The sequence below is a fragment of the Leuresthes tenuis genome, unplaced genomic scaffold (assembly GCF_036924035.1).
Source record: "Leuresthes tenuis unplaced genomic scaffold, fLeuTen1.0.hap1 SCAF_18, whole genome shotgun sequence".
In the NCBI taxonomy this organism is placed as follows: Eukaryota; Metazoa; Chordata; class Actinopteri; order Atheriniformes; family Atherinopsidae; genus Leuresthes; species Leuresthes tenuis.
The window spans coordinates 31,726,845-31,741,539 of record NW_027325372.1 but is presented as its reverse complement, the minus strand read 5'-3'; the positions used below and the strand labels follow the sequence as shown (position 1 = coordinate 31,741,539).

Below are 14,695 nucleotides of genomic sequence, written 5' to 3'. Positions count from 1 at the left end.
AGTAGCAGTAGTAAACTCTGTGTGAAGATAGCCCTCAATAACAACAACACAGCAGCTATGAGCTAATAGAGCGACAGTACGTGTTCGTTCATTCATTTGTCTTAAAGTATTGGTGAAATATTGATAGATAATGCCTTATTAAGAGATTGCATTGTCAATGCACTGCTCTCTCCCTTTATATGGATATACACAAATTATGAGTGACATAAATAGCGTCCGAAGGACACAGACTTTCACCAAACTGTTATCGGTGAGTAGATGAACGTATTTCATGCCAGAAATAACGTCTAGGTTTAGATATAAATATATATATATATATTCCCCTTTTAATAAGCATTAAAATGGAATTTAAGTCTAACAGGAAATAAGTTGTAAAATTAAAGTACTAAAAAAATTTGATAAATGAGTGAAGGTGACATTTTTATGATGATCAGTGGGAAGAAAAAGGTTTCTAGGATATATGTTTAAACATAAACTCATTTGTTCACTCATGAGAAACATTTATCACAAACTGCCTTTGAGGAGCTCATTCGTTTGGCTTTAGTCCCACAGTTTACATGTATAGAGGGTACATGATGTTCCAATAGCAAAACATACCAAACATAAATGATACATTTCTTCAGTTTTATAAGAAACTGCTTTCCAGCACAAAAACTCTTCATCTAGTTGTGTGATTAAAAAAAATCAATTGTTAGCTATCAGGCACCCATGCCCTACATGAAGGTGTAGCCCACGCAAGCACATTTACATGTCTGTGGCATCATATGGCAGTGATGGGTTGTAAAGGTACATATATTTTTATGGAGATACTGTAGTGTTGAAAGATGGACAATAAGTCAAGTAATGTTAGCAACTTTAAGCATTAGTGAAACAGCAATCTAATTATATTCCCTTTATGTCACTGTTAAAATAAAAAAAAGAACTGGCAGAGATCTGTTCAAGGTAGTTTATCAGTGGCATTAAACACTTCAGCAGCGTATGGGCTTCATAAGCTCCTTTATCTGACATCAGTAAGGAGTATGACTGTAAACACCTATAGCAAGTGTACAGTATGTTTTAACAGCTCAGGTCTAAAGATTGCAGTGATTTTAAATATATGCCTGTTTTGATGTTTTTTCTTTTCAAGTTCCTAACTTCAAACAGGTGTTCCAGCTTGTCGTCTGATGCTCTGCAGTTTGTATGAGGAACATCTAGGATCTCATGGTGTGGACTGACTTCACATTTTGAAATGTTAATGCAACTGTAAGAAAGTTTGTTGTATTTGGCTGCGTTTATTTAAATTTTTGTGGTTTTCTCTCCCGAGCAAAAGCCTTAAATGTCTGTCTCTGTACTCATTCCAAATCAGTTGTTGCAGAGATAAATGCGTCTCTTGGCACATAAAATGTGTTGTGTTGCCTTTGATCACCACCAGGGGGTGCCCTCCCCTCACTCTCTGTAAACTGGAACTTTTTTTTCTTTGGCTGGATTACAATGACAAATTCACAACTTTGGAGATGAAATTTAACCAGGGAAGAAAATTATTTTAATTTCTGTCCAAATACTATTTCACCATATGTGCAGGTGGAGAACATGAAAAACTCTTCTAAAAATCACTCAAATACCAAGATGAGAACCTTTCCCAGTGTGTCAGACTTGTAGAACGAACAGATGCAATTAAAGAGTTACGTGGCACTATGCAGAGAAGTTGGCAGTACAATTTTCAGCATACCCTTGGGTATAGCCTTGCTTTGACAGCCCACAACAACATTTGGTCTTACTGGCACAGCAGATGGTAGAAAACTCTCACAGAAACCACTTAACATTGACAATGAAGCACTTTCCCTCTTTGTCTTGCTTCAGTGTTCCTTCTGCTGGGACAAAAGAGACTGGCACAGGTGGAGCACGGCTACAACACTACAATGTGAAAACAATCAGTTTATTCAACTAACAGCTATACACAGTTGAGAGAAAACAAAACAAGCATCAGGACCCCTCTAACGGGTGAGGAGTGATGAGATGAGAAGCTGGCAGGTGATGACTGCTTAGCGCCTCTTATCGTACGTCTGTATTGTGCTCCATTCGTAGGACTCTGTAGAGGGAAAAAAAAACAGTGCATGCTTTAGAAAACATTTGCTATCGGTAGAATAAGTAAAGACTACTGACCTAAAACATGAGCAGAATTTCCTAGAGTTGAACTTACCTGGCTCCTCTTGGCTTCTTTTTCCCATCAGTCCAACAAACGAGTTGATTTTATGTCCTTCAAAGGAAAAATATTTAGATTTTAGTGTCCAGAAATGTGGACCTACTGAGGCTAAAATCTCAGATTCCATTAGGATAAATTTGATATATTTACTTTTCCACTCACTTTATTGATTCATTTGAGTGCTTTTCATAAATCGAGCACATATTGAGACAGCGACAGAGCGTTTTTGCTGGTGGTCTTTTAACTAAAAACCTTCCTTGTAAGTAAATGTCCTGTAACGCAGGCCTTCAGGGATCTGAATAGAGTCAATCATCTCAAGCAATAATTACATCAGCTTGGGCTGGGGGCTGTTCCTAGCATTCAGAATTACTAATGTAATCCTCAGAATGTGCAATTTTAGGATGTAAACTCCTTTTTATGGCATACCACACATGTGACCATGATGTTTTCAGACTGGGTTCCAAACTAAACTCTTTCAAGAAGGGACCTGTCAAATTTGCAGAGATGTAAATGTGATGAACAGCTGCACTGCGGACTGATGGGGGCTCCTGTCAATCACACTAATGGACTGTAATAGCATCATGAGGGTGGTTGGTGGTAGCTGTATTGGACTGGGATGTTGTAAAACTACAGACAGCCTCAAGAGAATACCATATTATTTTGAAATAAAATCCCTATTTGCATTACGCTGATGAGTTAACTGTAAAAACCGCCTTGTTACTCAAAAGTGCAGAAATAAATACTATATAAATAATAATTATAGCCCTTGTTTCATTCTTTATCTCTCTTGTAAGTGTAGGGAGCATCCTCTTAAGTGAAATGCACAGCTCCTGCCATCCATCACAGGCGTAAACAATCCAATTTTACTCTCACATGTCCTTGTGGCATTTATCCCACAACTCTCCCTCTCCATAATCATGAGTGACATAGTCATGGCTGCATAAGAGGAATAAATGAGGCGTATTCTCACTCATGCAGTGCTCTGTTGCATCACTGAGTGGGTGACCGTTAAAAAAAAAAAGCAAGGGGAAAATCCTCGCTTCTGTTGCCTCTGTGCCTTTTATCTCTTCCCTTTTTGTCTCACCCAGGCATGTGCTTTTGACTAGCACCCTAATTGGCAAATTGGTGTTAACGAATTTCATTTTGTACTATTTGAAATAGAAAAAAATAAAAATAGAGTAATCTGTGGTGGCCATCAAGGAATCAAACCCTGTGCAATTGTTTGGACCCTCTCTCGCCCGCTCTGCCTTCACCAGTGAAATAAAGATTGTGTTCAGTTAGTTACACTGTGGGCGAAATATGAGAGACTTTGCTTTTAACCTCACTGTGGGAAATTGAATGTCTAATCCATTTTTCTTTAGAGGTTGATGTCTGTAGAGCATCAGTGCCCTTCCAGAGGGAACGAATGCCTCTGCTTCCTCTAACACCTGCTTCCTACATGCCTGTATTTCACTACCTTTAATATAATTTGAAATCTATATTATACATAAGCAAAATCAAGTTTGCCTGGGCTTCACAAATATGGCTCTGCATGTTCATTTGATGTTGACAGTACAGTTTTGTGTCTGTGCTTAAATATGAAACAAGCAAAGCACTTAAGAGATGATGCTTTTCATCCAAATGACTCTGGTATGAAAGTAGCTGACAACGTTTTCCTGAGGAACACTAATCAGATTCCATCCTTAGTTCTTTTTTGTTGGTTTCTCTTTGTTGAGTTTAATGCAGAAAAGAAAGACAACAGATGTGACTTACTTTTGCGGGTGATCTGTGCATTTGCTGTGGGAACACAAAATGAAACGTAAAGGCATTGTTAGGTCAACAATAGCACAGAAGGAGAGAATAACTGTACAGCAATGAGAACAAACTCTCACCCATAGAGCGCTTTCCCATCAGACCAATGAACTGATGTGGTCGAGGCTTTCTCGTCATCCTCAAGAGGAACTGTCTGAATGGGTCATTGGATAGCCAGCCGTCCTGAGTGAAGGAAAATCTCAATGAAATCTTCAGGGGGACACATCCGTCAAATCAAACATTTCCATTCTTACACTTTCCTCAAAATCAAAGAGGAAACAGACCCAAACTTCATAGATGTAATTACCTTTCAGAAATGTATGTTCCCACTATCCACCATCCCCTTCTATATAGATGTAAACTACACAGCCACAATCACATGTGGCTTGAATTTGGAACTTTTATTAATTGTTTCCATTCCCATCTCAAGATATATTTGCACAGAATGCATTAGTCTGACTGTGATGTGGACCCAGAGGCTACTAATAGCTTACAAGTTGTAATGATTCATTGTAGGTTCATTCATCTGCAAGATGGCACCAGCCTGCAGTTAAGGATACTGAAGGAGTGGTCTGGCACATTTCCAGTCCACAATGTCAAACGTAGGACGTACATTTCATGTGAATGGAGCAGGCTGGACAAAAGTCTTTTGCACACTTAGTTTTTTTCTTAAATCCCTTATTGGTTAGCTGCTCTGACTGCTGCAAAATTCCGACGTTGCAACGCCCTGTTTTATATGAGCTGGTGCCACCTCAGCTTGGTCTCAGACGCTTTCAGTACCTTTTCTTTCATGTTATCCTTATATTCTCAGATATTAATCATCGTTTAGAAAAATTAAGCTACACCTGCAGTGAATCAGACAGTTTTTTCTCCCACTCATGGAAATAGATCAGGTCACAGCAGCTATGAGGCTGTGCGTGTTAGCAGTCCTCTCCCAGGTTTAGTACAAACTGATCATTTTGTACTCTAAATACAGACAATTTAAAAATAAGAAAAAAACCTCTTCTAAAATGCGTAGAAAATAGGCAGAAGTGATTGTTTAGGCTTGAACTTAAAGGAAAGCACGCAGGTCTCACAGGCTACTTTATCTAGAGAAATGCACAGTGCCTGTGTGTTATGCGTCCTTCCTAAATATATCCACTTTTATCTCATTAACTTCCTTCATTTTATCCTCCCAAATTTAAACCCTAGATGACCCTTTCTTTCTTGAAAAATAAAATGAACGTCCAAACAAAACAACAGACGGAGTGATTTTAAAATGGACCGATAACACTAAATCACACTTTATTGTATTTACCTGGATTTGATTTCTGCTTGTCCAGTAGTCACTTCCCTCTTTTGGGTCTTTATCTTCACAAAAAACTTGGGCGACGGCGACAAGAGCCATTAAAACTGGCAAAAGCAAAAACTTCATGTTGAGGATGTTTTTCGTCGCGGTAAAATTCTGTCACGATAATTCTAAAGCAAAACCAATCGTCGACAACAGAAACTTTTAAACAAAGTGTTTAAACAGGTCTGAGACTCAAGCAAAAGGCTGTTCTGCGCGCGCGCTGCTCCTTCCCTGACAGCTCAACAGTTAGTCCATAGCGCGCGCGCGTGTGTGTGAACACCGGGCTCCTGCTTCTGTCCCAAAGCTCTCCACGCGCTCAGCCTCTGCAGCAACTTCTTGCCTCGTGCACTCTCCTGTCAAGAGAGCCTCTCAGGCGCCCCTATATAGCAGCCTGAGCTGCGTTGCTTGGTAACGCAGTCGTAGTAGTAAGATTACTTGGTTACTGTTACATGCAACATAATAACATGTCGATAAAAGTAGGACCAGTCAAAGCAGCGATATCATAAACTGTCACGCGTGTGTGTGTTACTGGATATACTTCACATTAAGTCTATTGAGAGCCAATATTATCTTAAATCATGCCAACAGAATATACATGAAAACCGTACAAGCTGCAGCTACTGAGAATTCATTAATCTAATGTATAATCTAAGAACTTTACTTCATGATGGGCCTTGTGCCTTTGAATTTGGTTGTTTTTAAATATATATATATATATAGCTTTTAAAAACTCAGGAGCGGGAGTCTGATTTCACGTCTACTTTCGAATTCTTGCTTTTCACTCATTTGTTTCCTTTAAGAGATTTATGTGGACGAATAAGACATGCAACAAAGTTATTGATATTTTATGGCAAACCAGATGCCTCCTGATGCCCTTTTCTCACAACAAAGTGAGGATCGCAGTATTTTGCTTGTGAGATTTACAAAAATGTCATAGAAATCATTTGTTGACTGCTTTTGTGATGGTCATTATATTTCTGTAACATTTCAAAAGAAAGCTAAGGCGAGTTTTTGCAAACATCTTAAAACGCACGTGTTACAGATGCGGAAGGGTACATCCACAGTAACGTAAGACTCACGAAAGCACCAGATGACGTACTTGACTTTGTGTAAATTAAGTTAAGCTTAAAAGGTATGCTCATTAAAAGCCCATAACACTTAACCACAGAAAACTTTGTCCATCTGTATACTGCACACTTTAAACTGTGATTTTATTGATTTTATTTGATCTATTCTAGCAATAATTGGTTAATTTGATTTACCTTAGGGTTATTTGCCAAATAACCCTAAGGTAAATGTATCCAAATGTTCAAGCAAGTCAGGAATAAAAATGTTTTATTCTATTGACTGGCTTGTTTTGACCTTATATTTTGTTATTCTCAGTTCTGAGAATGTTAAATCATAGGCATGATTACATTTCCTGTCAGGCCTGGCGAGAGGGGCCATATGGCACATACCATGAAGAATTCTCAGTGAATTTTCTAGATTTGCTTACAGTTCCTGCAGAATGGTGAACAGTAATGTTCAAGAGTCGGTCTCTGTGGTCAAAGCTCCACTCCATGTTGGAATTTAATCATTCTCACGACTGTGACAGCTCATCCAATTAACAGAAGGAAGGAGGAGGTGAAGAGATAGAGGTGATAGAGCTGTTGCAACCATGGGAGGGAGTTACCACACAGGGGGAGGATCAAGAAGCAAGATGTAGGAGGTAAAGAAAGCACAGTGCCAGTAAAGTTTGGGCACACAGCAACGCAGTTATGTAGATTTTGTGGGGAAATGTGAAAAATAGGAAATCAGTCCATTAAGACTGCTACATATGAGCTGGATTGGATCGGAAGTCACTCGAGATGCTTTGATAAGGATTTATGCAACAAATGGGTACTCTGACAGTCTCATGTCTGTGATAAAATGTGATGTGATAAAATCCACGCTGTTGTCGTCAGAGTTCCAGTGTAAAACATTTTTATTCTTGACTTGCTTGATTGATGTATAAAAGCTATTTGATTATTCTGTGCATGGAATCAGTACAAGATTATGTGTTAGAGGGGAGGACTGAACTAAAGCAACATGGTGCCAGCAGTTAATTCATGAGCAACACCACTCAGAAAATCCCTTATGGAAACAGACATCAAACTTAGATTTCAATTGAAATAGTTTAGAAGACTCCAGTTTGAAAAGAATAGTTTAAATAAATAAAAATGAAACCATTTATGTCTTTTTCTCTGTAACTGGAACACATTTTGTCTGAAAATGATATTAGAAACTGTCAAAAGAAGAAGGGAAGCAATTCACTGAGACACAAAATGTTATATTAACATGTTCTAAGGAGACTGTGCAAATAAACTCCAAGTTCACCCTCCTGTTTGCATTCTTTGCAAATAAAGATGCTGTGATAATCAAAATGGGGTTGCCATTTGTTTAATTTTCTCTGTAACAGGCTCAACAGACATTTCTCAACAGGAGCTCAAGCAATTTAATTTTCTAGCAAGAGAAGTCAATGGCAGTGATATTTATGAGCTTAAACAAAGGGTCTGGTTTTTGTACATACACAAGACCAGCTCAATCAAAGGAATAGAAAGGATTAATCATGCTATTTATTGTTTATTTTTAATATGACATGAAAAATTACGCAGATGATGGTTTGTTGGTCAGTTATACTGCTTACAGGTTGATTTAGAAATCTCTGAACATAAATTGAACTCATTGCTAAAATTAAATCAGTGTTTCAAGATCGTTTTGGTTTGTGATCTATGAATAAAAAGTCTCTGTCTTCTCACTCTTCAGAAGCTTATGAATTGTAAGCATTTCCACTCAGCTTTTCTAAAATGTTTTCACAAATATTTGATTGACTGCAGAATCAGTCCAAATAGACTTGTGAATACTTAGAATCAATTAAATGTATATTTCTACCACACTTAATGCATTTTAATTTTATCACCAAACAATATGATAAGATTGTCCTAAGTAAGGAGTTCATATTGAATCTTTAAGCCTCTCTTTAGTCTCTTAAGTCACATTTTAGAGGTTTACTGAAATTAGATATCAAAATACTGTACGGTAGTGTGGCGGTTCGCACCGTCGCTACACAGCAGAGGGTTCCAGGTTCAACTCCCAGCTGGGGCCTTTCTGTGTAGCGTCTTCATGTTCTCCCCGTGTATGCGTGGGTTCTCTCCGGGTACTTTGGCTTCCTCCCACCATCCAAAAACATGATTGTTAGGTTAATTGGTGACTCTAAGTCCTCCCTTGGAGTGAGTGTGACCATGCATGTGGTTGTTTATCTCTGTGTGGCCCTGTGATGGACTGGCGACCTGTCCAGAGTGTACCCCGCATCTCGCCCAATGACTGCTGGGATAGGCTCCAGCCCCCCCGCGACCCGACCGACAGATTAAGCGGGTTTAGAGAATGGATGGATATCAAAATATATAAAAAAAGAAACAAGAAGTGAATCAATGACAACAATAATGGCTTATAGGTGTTTAGTGGTCCTCGAGCAGGCTAAGTCTATAGAAGCATAACTGAAGGGATGACTCAGTGTCACCCAAGTCAGCCCTAACTATAAACTTTATCAAAAAGTTTTAATCCTAATCTTAAAGGTGGAGAGGCTGGCTGCTTCCTTCCAGAGAGCTGGTGCCACAAAAGAGGGGCCTAATAGGCGCTAATCCCTGAAGGCTCTGACTCCAGTTCTACATTTGGAAATTCTCAGAACCACAAATAAGTCTGCAGTCTGAGAGCGAAGCGCTCTTTTGGGAAAATATTGAACAATGAATTCACACATTGTCTTCTGTATTTTACTGTAATAAATCTACTCACATTTTTGTTCACTCTGAGTAAATAAACAACTGATGAGACATTTTGCTCATGTGATTTCCATCCAGTTTTGTAAAGGCCACATGGGGCCATTAATAATCCTCAAACCAAAAAAATTTAATAATTTTCACTATTTATTCCATTGGTGATTGATTGTATTTTGTTAGAGGGAACAGAGATCAGCCTAATATAAAAAAAAAAAAACTTTCCAAGAGCTTGAAACAATAAGATGAGGAGTTTAATTGGTTGATCAAGCTCATGAACTGGTACAATTGGAGCTAAAGTGTTGGCTTACCCATCCTTGGTAAAGAAATCCAGAAAATATTTTACTCATATTAATTTTGATATTTCTGCTGACCTCAAACATAAAATCAGCTTTTGCTTTATAAGTTAGTATGCTTTATAAGGCTGAAAGATGTGATGATTGTCACTGGCAAGTTTATTTTCACACAGAAGCAATCTATGATATATTTGTAGGCACTAAATTATACAAAAGTTAGAATTGAAATGTTAGCAATGTGAAACTGACAAGAGAGTTATGCACAGGCCCAGCTCTGTCACATTTCTACAACACAATAATCAACGCCAAAAGCATTCACAATAACAATATCGCAATATCAATAGAAAACTAAAAAACTGCATGTTGATATATTGACTGTAATAATCATTGAAAAAAATTACAATTATTGTTTTAAGTATTTAAACAATTTTACTTAAAATAATCTGTGATCAATAATATAAAGTATTTGATTTTTTAAATATTGTTATTTTTGTCAATATGTGTCAGTATATTGTGACATTTCACATTCTACCTTAATGTTACTCCAAAGCCTAAACAAACCCAAGGAAAATCCACCAAGTACATAATTTTGTCTCAGAAGAACCAGAGAGACAGAGAGGGGCAAAAACTCTGGAATAACACCTCCCCTTTATGTAGTTGTGAGTGCACAGTTAGCTGTCAGTTACCAGTCAGTTATCATAGTCAGTCTTTTGGATGCAAGAGAAATGAACATTTGTTAATCGGTTATCTAAACAACTTTGGAATGAAAAAAAAAATACGGCCAAACAACTTGGCTGAAGCATCTGCCAAGAAATAAAGCTTATGGTGTGCTCCTCTAACTCTATAGGAGTTCATAGAGTGGTTCAAACCATGGACAAACCATGAACAGGCAACCTGGATCTGCTGTCTAAGTCTTGGTGCAAGATACTAAAAGTGCTGACTCAACAGGTTACAACTGTTTACAACTTTAAAACAATAATTATTATGAAACATTTGAAACTCATGTTGGTAGTCTTTTATAGGTCCGGGTTTGGTTACAAATTGTGCTTTCTGAGACAGCCATAATCAACTTTTGATTCCGACCAAAGCCTGTGCTTTTCCTTGAGGTTGAAAAGCTTTCTGTGCTGAGAGTTTGGTTGCATGAACAATGCTGTGACCTTCTGATGGAGTTGGTCCCCTGGGCTCCATTTAGATAATGGATACTCAGTTGTGGGTGGGTGGCTGATGTGAAAGGAATATTGATAACTGACTGTATGCGTTAAGGAGGAAACAAGCGTCATCACAGACATATTGATTTTGATGTGCAGATTTAAGATGTAAAGATGATATTTTATGTGGTATTCTAAATCAGGAAGTGACAGAAAATAAAGATGAAATTAAGAACATTTTGCGTTATGATCATGATTCTGCTACTAAAATGTTTTTTTTTTTTTTTAATGATGCCCAAAAACAAAAAGCATACACTGTGGATTATCTGAATTTTTGGGCTCACTTACTTTTTAATTAATTTATTTTTTTTTACAACCTATCAATTTTGATTGGCCATTTGCCTTCTCTGCATTAGTTATTATTTCAGATATGTCAGCCCCACTTGACCTGCTGTCCTGTATCACAGGATATTCTTCTCTCCGCTTGCCTGCTTCACTCTAATTCATTAATGTTAAAAGTTTTTTTGTGCTTTAGAGCCCACTTAATCTTGAAAGTGAGATTTGACCATTGTGGAAAGATGGAAGCATATATAGAGGGATTTCTTGATAACATTATCTGACTTGACACACCAGAGTTAGCCATAGAACTCTGCAGTTCTGTGCTTAGACTGGAACTTTTCACTTTAGATGTGCTTCCATAAGATAATATTATTAGACAGCATGGCATCAGTTTCCATTGATATGCAGGTGATATTCAGCTACACCTATTGAAGCCAGATGAAACCAATCAGTTTGTTTGATGGCAAGCATGCATTAAAGACTTAATTTTCTGCTTCTAAATTCAGACAACACTGAGGTTGTTGTTTTTGGACCTGATAGCCTCAGGAAGATGCTGTTTAGTAGAGGTGAGTATCTCTTCCTGATAGGTCATTTTAATATGTCTTTATATAGTTACATGGGGTACATTACAATTCATGGGTTAAGATGCATTTTTCTTGTAAAAAATTATTTATTGAACATTTGCCCAATGTTCTTTCTTTGTTATGGATTCCTAACAATTTTCAGATGTTAGATCAGTTGGTGCATTGTAAAGCATGTCAGTGTTGTGTGTTAGACATCTGTTGTGTTTACCTCTCACAGATGTGGCATTTAGCTGTTATGCTGCAAACAAGTGGAACAAACCGCCAGTGGAGATTAAACTGTCACCAAATGTAGACATTTTTAAATCCAGGTTAAAAACATTTCTTTTCTCATGTGTCTATGCATGAAATCTGCACGCTATATTTTAACTTATCGAGGCTGTTGCTTCTTTTTAATAATTTGAATTATTTTATTTCTTTCTATTTATATTCTTTTACATATTTTTAATGCTTTTTCTGCTCCCCGCTGCAATGCTTTTATTTTATGTAAAGCACTTTGAATTGTTTTGTACATGAAATGTGCTATACAAATAAATTCGACTTGACTTGACTAATAGGTGCAGTTGCACTTCTGGATCTGCACATCTGGCAGGTGATGATATGTTGTTTAAAATAATTTTTTGAACTGGCGTGATATCAATACAATTATAATAAGTTGGGCTGATTTAGATTCTAATTAAATGGATCAAACCAGACTGTATGTAAATGGTGCTGCATGATGGTGTGGTGGTTAGCGCTGTCACTGCAAAGCATGGAGGTTCCTGTTTCAAGTACCCCAGTTTCCATCCATAGTCCAAAAGCATGCATGTTAGACCATTTTGGGATTGACCATAGTAGTAATCGTGCATGGTTGTTTGTCTAGGTTGTCTGTGTGGCCATGTGATGGACTGTCGACCTGTCCAGGGTGTACCCCGCCTCTCGCTCGATGGCCTCCCTGTGACCCTGAATTGGATTAAGTGGCCTTAGAAAATGGATGGATATATCTGAATAAAGAAAGAAAGAAAAACATTTTGTCTGTCTCCAAAGACTTTTTTGCTAACTGGCACTATGAATAAACTGAATAAAACAAAATTTTAAGAACAAGTCCCTTATTATATTTACAGTTTTTGGAATGGCAGGAGTCTAGCTACTGTAAAAGTTCAGTTTCGGTGCAATCTGTTGGTTTCATAGTTAGGAGATTGTTTTTTAATTGGCTCTGTATGTATAAATTGGACTAATTTTGAATTTAATTAATTTGATTTGATTGAATTATGATTACAATGAACTGAACTCCAATTGGCTTGAATTGGACTGTATTATTGAAGTGTCTTGAGAGGACATTTGTTGTAATTTGGCGCTGTATAAATAAAACTGAATCGAACTGAATTAACACCAATAGTTCAAAAAAGGTTTGTTAATCACAGCAGGTCAGCATGGCCATTGCAACAGGCAGAGATACCCTTACCTGTAGACATGGTCAGATGACATATTCAACAAAGTAGTTTGTTTTATCAATGTAAAATTCTTAAGTGAGATTAATTTGGTATGAAGCACAGAGAATCTTACTTTACCAAATGTAACTTTACTTTTCACAAGTGGATACATACATATAAACACAAATCATTTAGAACATAAAATAGTGTCATGGATGTGACATCTGAAAGAATTCTGTTTTTCCACAACATCTACTTTTCATCACACATGCACCTAATGTACTTAGAGGTAACTAACTATTTTTGGAGGCAGAGGAGCTCAGATTGGAGGAATTTGGATGGACACGTCAGCTGTAATTAGCAAATCTGCAAGGGACTCACTCATTTCCACTCATTTGCAGTTCTCACCAAACCATAAAATGAGTTTTGTAAAATGAATATTTGGAAAGTATTGAGCTATGCAAAACACTGACATAACAGATTTCTCTACACATGTTACCATTATTCTAATGGTGTAAAAACTAAAAAACTGAAAGATCACCACAAAATGAACAACATTTTGAGACCAGTTTGTAACATTGTGTGTGCTGCAGCTGCTTCAAATTCTGCAGAGATATGGCACATGATTTGATGACTGTCTTTTGTTCACCTGCTATGATGAGAGGGTCATGCTTTGCAAGTCCGTACCTCTCCCTCTGTGGGCGCCTCAACCAGTTAAGAAAATAAGAGGGACCTCCAGTTTTGTACACACTGATGTTCAGATATGCAAACAAGCTAGTTTAAGTTTTGTGTTTTTTCATTTGCAAATACAAACGCTGTGTCACACCAGAATGTGTGATGGTCACATTGGTCCACAGCCCAATACAAAGCTCTTTCCAATGCTCAAAAATTTGGGAAATTTCTCCACTTTCTGTTCTACAAATCTGTTGTCTTCTGGCTTTATAAATTCTGCTGTGGCAGTGTTTTGCATTACAATAACAAATTCCTAAATGCTTAGTAATGATAAAATTAGATTTTCAATACTTTTTAAAAATATATTCTTATTGGGGCCTTTGCCTTTAATGGACATGACAGTAGAGAGAGACAGGCAAGGGAGGAGAAAGACATGTAGGAAAGATAGACACAGTCAGGATTCAAATCAGCTATCACTGCGATTTGTGGTCTCAAACACTGAGCACCCACAACAACTTTTCATCTTTTCAGTTACAGCTTGTTATAGTAACATCATAAGATCATGACCCAGACATTTCTCAAATGTAATTTCCAAACTTGTTGCTTTTTATCATTTGGCTTAAGGTCAGTATTTATTGTAGGTCAAGCAATGCAGCCCTCCATCTCTCTTCTACAGCTCCTATAGAGTCAAGTGTGGGAGTAAATCAATATCACAATATCCATCCATCCATCCATCCATCATCTGCCGCTTATCCGGGGGTCGGGTCGCGGGGGCAGCAGCTTGAGCAGAGAAACCCAGACGTCTCTGTCCCCGGCCACTTCCTCCAGCTCTTCCGGGGGGACCCCGAGGCGTTCCCAGGCCAGCCGAGAGACATAGTCTCTCCAACGTGTCCTGGGTCTCCTCCGGGGTCTCCTCCCAGTGGGACGTGCCCGGAACACCTCCCCAGGGAGGCGCCCAGGGGGCATCCTAACCAGATGCCCGAGCCACCTCATCTGACTCCTCTCAATGCGGAGGAGCAGCGGTTCTACTCCGAGCCCCTCCCGGATGACTGAGCTTCTCACCCTATCTCTAAGGGAGAGCCCAGACACCCTGCGGAGGAAACCCATTTCGGCCGCTTGTATTCGCGATCTTGTTCTTTCGGTCACTACCCAC

The 14,695-nt window shown here is 38.2% G+C and overlaps 1 protein-coding gene across 1 annotated transcript; it reads right to left on the bottom strand.

The window, feature by feature from the left end:
• Window positions 1-233: 233 nt before the first annotated feature.
• tac1 (tachykinin precursor 1) lies at window positions 234-5,644 on the bottom strand. The gene is made up of 5 exons (XM_072370857.1): window positions 5,271-5,644; window positions 4,054-4,156; window positions 3,935-3,958; window positions 2,180-2,236; window positions 234-2,068 (listed from the first exon to the last, which is right to left on the bottom strand). Exons 1-5 carry the CDS (start codon window positions 5,385-5,387, stop codon window positions 2,022-2,024), a joined length of 348 nt encoding a protein of 115 aa, XP_072226958.1. The 5' UTR covers window positions 5,388-5,644; the 3' UTR covers window positions 234-2,021.
• Between the last annotated feature and the right edge of the window lie 9,051 nt (window positions 5,645-14,695).